Raw genomic sequence first — 4,514 nt, 5'->3', positions numbered from 1 at the left:
CCCCGGCGCCCGACGCCCAATCACAGCGCCGCGCACGTGACGAGCGCTCCCTGCGATGACCTCATCCCTGGTGTGGGATGACGTCAAATTCAAGATGGATGGAATCACAGCGGCAGCGGCGGCTGCGGCGCGCGCGAGCCGAGTGTGAGCGGAAAGGGGCCCGGCGTCTGCCTCGGGGCTGAAGACCGGTGAGTAACTGTCACGCCCCTCGCCCTGGGAGAACTGTGCGGCCCCCTGAGAGGCCATGGCCTTCCCGCAAACCGCGGCCTTTCCTGACGTAACTCTGAGGTGATTTCTCCCCTCTTTTTTCTCCACCAGCGGGCAGCGGGCTCCGGCCGCTTCTGCGCGTGCGCCGGGCCTCGGCGCTCACAGAGCATGCCCGGGGCTCCCACGTCGCCGATCCTGCCTTCACACCGCGCATGCTCCTTGCCCGCACTTGGCCTCGCCCTCGTCACTGCGCATGCCCGGTTCCCTCACTGGGCTTCCCTCGCCCGGCCAGGTTGCCCCCGGGGGTGCGGACGCGCTGGGCGTCGGCGCGCCCCTGCGCTCAGCGGTTGGGACGCCGGCGGGTCCGGGACGCGCGCTTGCGCCCCGCACTGGCGCGGGGGCCGACGGCTGGCAGCGTCGCTACCGGGCGCACGCGGAAGCTGGGGGCGGCAGGGGACCCCGCACCTGCCAGGGCCTGCGCCCCCTCCCCCGACCCCGCCCCGGCCCCGGCGGCCCGGTGGACTTGGCTGCCCCACCCTGGCCGGCCCGCTCCGGTGTCCGAGCCCACTAGTGGCCCCCGGGACCCCGGCAGGTCGCGTTCCCCTGCTCGCCGGCGGCGGGCACAGCACCCTCCGCTGGCCACCGCTGGCCGCTCGGCTGTGGATGGGATCCCCGCGCGAGGGCGCCCCGCTGGGGAATCGCGGCCAGGCCGCCGAGACTTCGTGGGCTCTCTTACCCCCAGACCTGCCTCTGAACCAAGCCCAGCGACCCTCTGCTGAAGCCCCTGACCGCAGGGGCGCCCCTGGTGCCCGCCCCTGGCCGGGGTTGTGCTTGGGCACGCTGCAGCCACAGGGCGCCCCACTTCCTAAGCAGCTCGTTTGGCCCTGGGGTGCCAGCTGTCTGGAGACAGGTGCCCCAAGGGTTGCCTAGCAGTGGGATGAAGGGAGGCCAGCAGAGCCCAGCAGCCCGGCGCCCCGTGCTGGGCACCGTGACCCTGCGTCACCCCGCGGCGCTGCCTTGTGCAAGCGGACAGGAAAGTGGGTTAATCCCTCCTAGACTGCCGCAGTTGTTTCCCGACCTTTCCCTTTGCTGCCGGGAGCGCCCGTCACCACCTCCCCACTGGCACCACGTGTGCCTTTAAGCACCCCGAGGAGTCGATAGTGGAAACAAGCAGCAATCGGGGACCTTGGCACACTCAGTAGGTTTGTGCCTTACTCATTCGTCCTTTGACACAAACACTGACGCGCTTTGTGTGTGGGAGAAGCATTGAGGGCTGCGGCCCCCGCCAGGGTTTCCTGACCTGCGCCCCAGCGCTGCGAGGACGCCTGTCTCCTTAGTGAGGGCCGCCGGGTGCCGTGTGCAGCCTGCCTGGCCGCCAGGCCTCTGCGGACGTGCTGCCCAGGGCTGGGCGCGGGCCGGGGCGCATGCAGCCTGCCACCACCCTGGCCACCGGCCCGGCTTTCACCCACTGGGCGAGCGCTGCGCTGGAGGGCCTGGGTGGGCTGAGGACGGTCCAGGTGCGCGAAGAAGACACGAGACGTGTGTCTCAGGGCGGCGTCTGCAGCAGGACCGGTGCCAGGGGGACTCAGGGTGGCCGTCTGCGAGGCGTGGGCACCCTCGCAGAGGGCACAGTGCGCCGCCTACTGACTGGCTGGCTACAGGCACGTCGTGGGGCCCGGCTACGCCACGTCCGCCCCCACACGTCGAGGGGCCCGGCTAAGCGTGAGCCCACTGAGGGCGGCAGCCGGAGCAGGCCAGGCTGGGCACGTGCTGCCCAGGGCTGTGCGCGGCGGCGCGTGCGGCCGGTCTCGGAGCTCCGGGCTCCAGCACCTGAGAGCCAGGGGTGTTCAAGCCTGCCCCTCACCCCCTGCCCCGGCTCGGCCAGCTCCCCTCCGGGCTCCCACAGCCGAGGGTCCAGCTGCACCTGGCTGCGGCCCCACCCCAGGCTGCTGGGGCCAAGCCTGCCCCGTGCCCCCCTGCTCCCCCGCGCCACTGCCTCCCGGCACTGAGGGCTTTGGGGGGACGGTGTGAGCTCATTTCTAGCGTCTAGCCATGGGGGGCTTGGTGGCCACACAGGGACCTCATCCTCGCTGAGCGCCTCTGACCAGGCCCCTGGACGGTGACTGCCCCCTCTGCCTTCCTGGGTCCCGGGTGACCCCCACGGCCCCACCAGAGCACTGCTCCTAGCTCGGGGTTCTCCCGGCGCTGTGTCCCCCGGCAGGCTGCATTCGCACCCGCCCGCCCCCAGGGCTGTGTGTTGCTGAGGACAGGAGGCTGGCCGCTGCCCAGTGCCTGCTCTCTGCGCCCACACCGGAGGCAGGGGACTGGCTCCCCGGAGCCCCCAGCCGCCGGGACACACTGGCCTTCCTCACCAAAGCCCTCGTGGTGCCTGCTCACGCGGCGTGGCTGCGCCAGAGCGGCAGCCTGTGGATCTGGACTCTCCTTTGGTGCTGAATTAACTGACCGCTGGCCCCGCACTTCCGCGGCCTGCACCGCTCGCCTAGTGCTGGCTCACCCCGAGGAGCACACCTCACCTGCTGCGCCGGGACCCACTTCAGCAACGCTGAGGCCCAGCGAGGGAGGGACCCCGCAGCCCCAGGGTCACACGGGCTGAGCCTGCCTGGCCTCAGGTGTCCCCCGCAGAGGTGGAGAGAATCCTAGCGAGCTCCAGCTGGCCTCGCCCGTGGCGTCGGCAGCAGTGGGCTTAGCTGCACATCAGGGCTCCCTGTGCGGTGGCTGAGACGTGACCCGGTGAGGAGATGGGGTTCCAGGCACGGCGGGTGCTTTCTGGAAGAGAGCGCTGCTGACCACTGTGGTGCAGGGTCACCGGGTGCTGCGTCCCCTCCGCTCTGGGGGGCTACTACTGGGAGCCACCGTGTTGCACACGGGCACCGACTCCCCCAGGGGTAGACTTTGGGTTCGACCTGTGCCCAGCTGAGCAAGGAAAAGACCCGAGGCCAGTGGGCGAGGACCCTGGGGGTGCACCCGAGCCAGAGCAAAGCTGCCCGCCCGCCCGCCCGCCCGAGACTTGGCTCCGTCGTGTGCTCCAGGGAGCATTGGCACTGGTGCCCGGCAGCCGGCCGAGGCCAGAGCCCGCGCTGATTATCCTCGGGTCACTGAGCAAGGCCAGTCCCTGTGTGCCTGCCTCCCGGCCGGCCTGACCCGTCCCCTTTGTCTTTCAGGGCCAGGCATGGAGGGGCTGCTGCACTACATCAACCCCGCGCACGCCATCTCGCTGCTCAGCGCCCTCAACGAGGAGCGCCTCAAAGGGCAGCTGTGCGACGTGCTTCTGATTGTCGGGGACCAGAAGTTCCGCGCCCACAAAAACGTGCTGGCTGCCAGCAGCGAGTACTTCCAGAGTCTGTTCACGAACAAGGAGAACGAGGCGCAGACCGTGTTTCAGCTCGACTTCTGCGAGCCTGACGCCTTCGACAATGTCCTCAACTACATCTACTCCTCGTCCCTGTTTGTGGAGAAGGGCAGCCTCGCGGCGGTGCAGGAGCTGGGCTACAGCCTGGGCATCTCCTTCCTGACGAACATCGTCTCCAAGACCCCCCAGGCCCCCTTCCCCACGTGTCCCAGCAGGAAAAGAACGTTCCTGGACGACGACGACGGCGCCGCTCAGCAGCGGAGCGTCATCGTCTGTCAGGGCAGGACCGAGGCGCAGGGCAAAGCCCTCAGTCAGCTGCGGCCGGCTCTCAGCCCGCCCCCCCGGCCCTCGGCCAGCGTGGCCGGCAAGCTTGGCGCCAGCAGGGCCCCGGCTCCCCCGCAGGCTGACGAGGGCTGGCCGCCAGAGAGCCCCGGGGGCTCGGGGAAGCCCCTGGAGCAGAGCAGCTCCCTGGGCGAGCCCGACAGGGGCGGCGTGGCGAAAAGGACCACCGTCCTGCCTGCCCGGCCTCCACAGGACAGAGAGGCCGTGGATGACAAGCTGGGGGCCGGGACAGCGCTTCCCAAGGGAAAGGCCATTGAGCTGGCGCTGAAGAGGCCGCGGCCGCCCGTGCTGTCCCTCCGCAGCGCCTCGGAGACGCCCTACCTGCTGAAGGAGGCGGGCGCCGGCGAGGACCGCGGGCTGCTCTGCTACTCCAAGCTGGGCCTGGCGGCCCCTTCCGGCGCGGCTGGCTCCGGGGGCCAGGGCATCGACAGGAGCGGCCCGCTCGTGAAGAGCCTCCTCAGGCGGTCGCTGTCCATGGACAGCCAGGTCCCCATCTACACCCCCTCCATCGACCTGAAATGTGCCCCCGCGGCAGCCTCAGCCTCCGCCGCCAGCGACGCGCCCGGGCGCGCGTTCTGTGCGTTCCCGCAGAAGC

General features: G+C 70.4%; 1 protein-coding gene across 1 annotated transcript in view; it reads left to right on the top strand.

Moving 5' to 3' along the window:
• The first annotated feature begins 102 nt into the window (after positions 1-102).
• ZBTB21 (zinc finger and BTB domain containing 21) overlaps positions 103-4,514 on the top strand; it is a 7,206-nt gene continuing 2,794 nt past the window's right edge. The window contains exons 1-2 of the mRNA XM_012731027.1: positions 103-188; positions 3,390-4,512. Coding sequence (XP_012586481.1) covers positions 3,398-4,512 — 1,115 coding nt within the window. The 5' untranslated portion in view covers positions 103-188; positions 3,390-3,397. The remainder of the gene's footprint in view (positions 189-3,389; positions 4,513-4,514) is intronic.

This window comes from Condylura cristata, unplaced genomic scaffold (assembly GCF_000260355.1).
Source record: "Condylura cristata isolate star-nosed mole 26May11 unplaced genomic scaffold, ConCri1.0 scaffold00003, whole genome shotgun sequence".
In the NCBI taxonomy this organism is placed as follows: Eukaryota; Metazoa; Chordata; class Mammalia; order Eulipotyphla; family Talpidae; genus Condylura; species Condylura cristata.
Note: the sequence above shows the minus strand (reverse complement) of the source record. Positions and strands in the feature narration are given on the sequence as shown.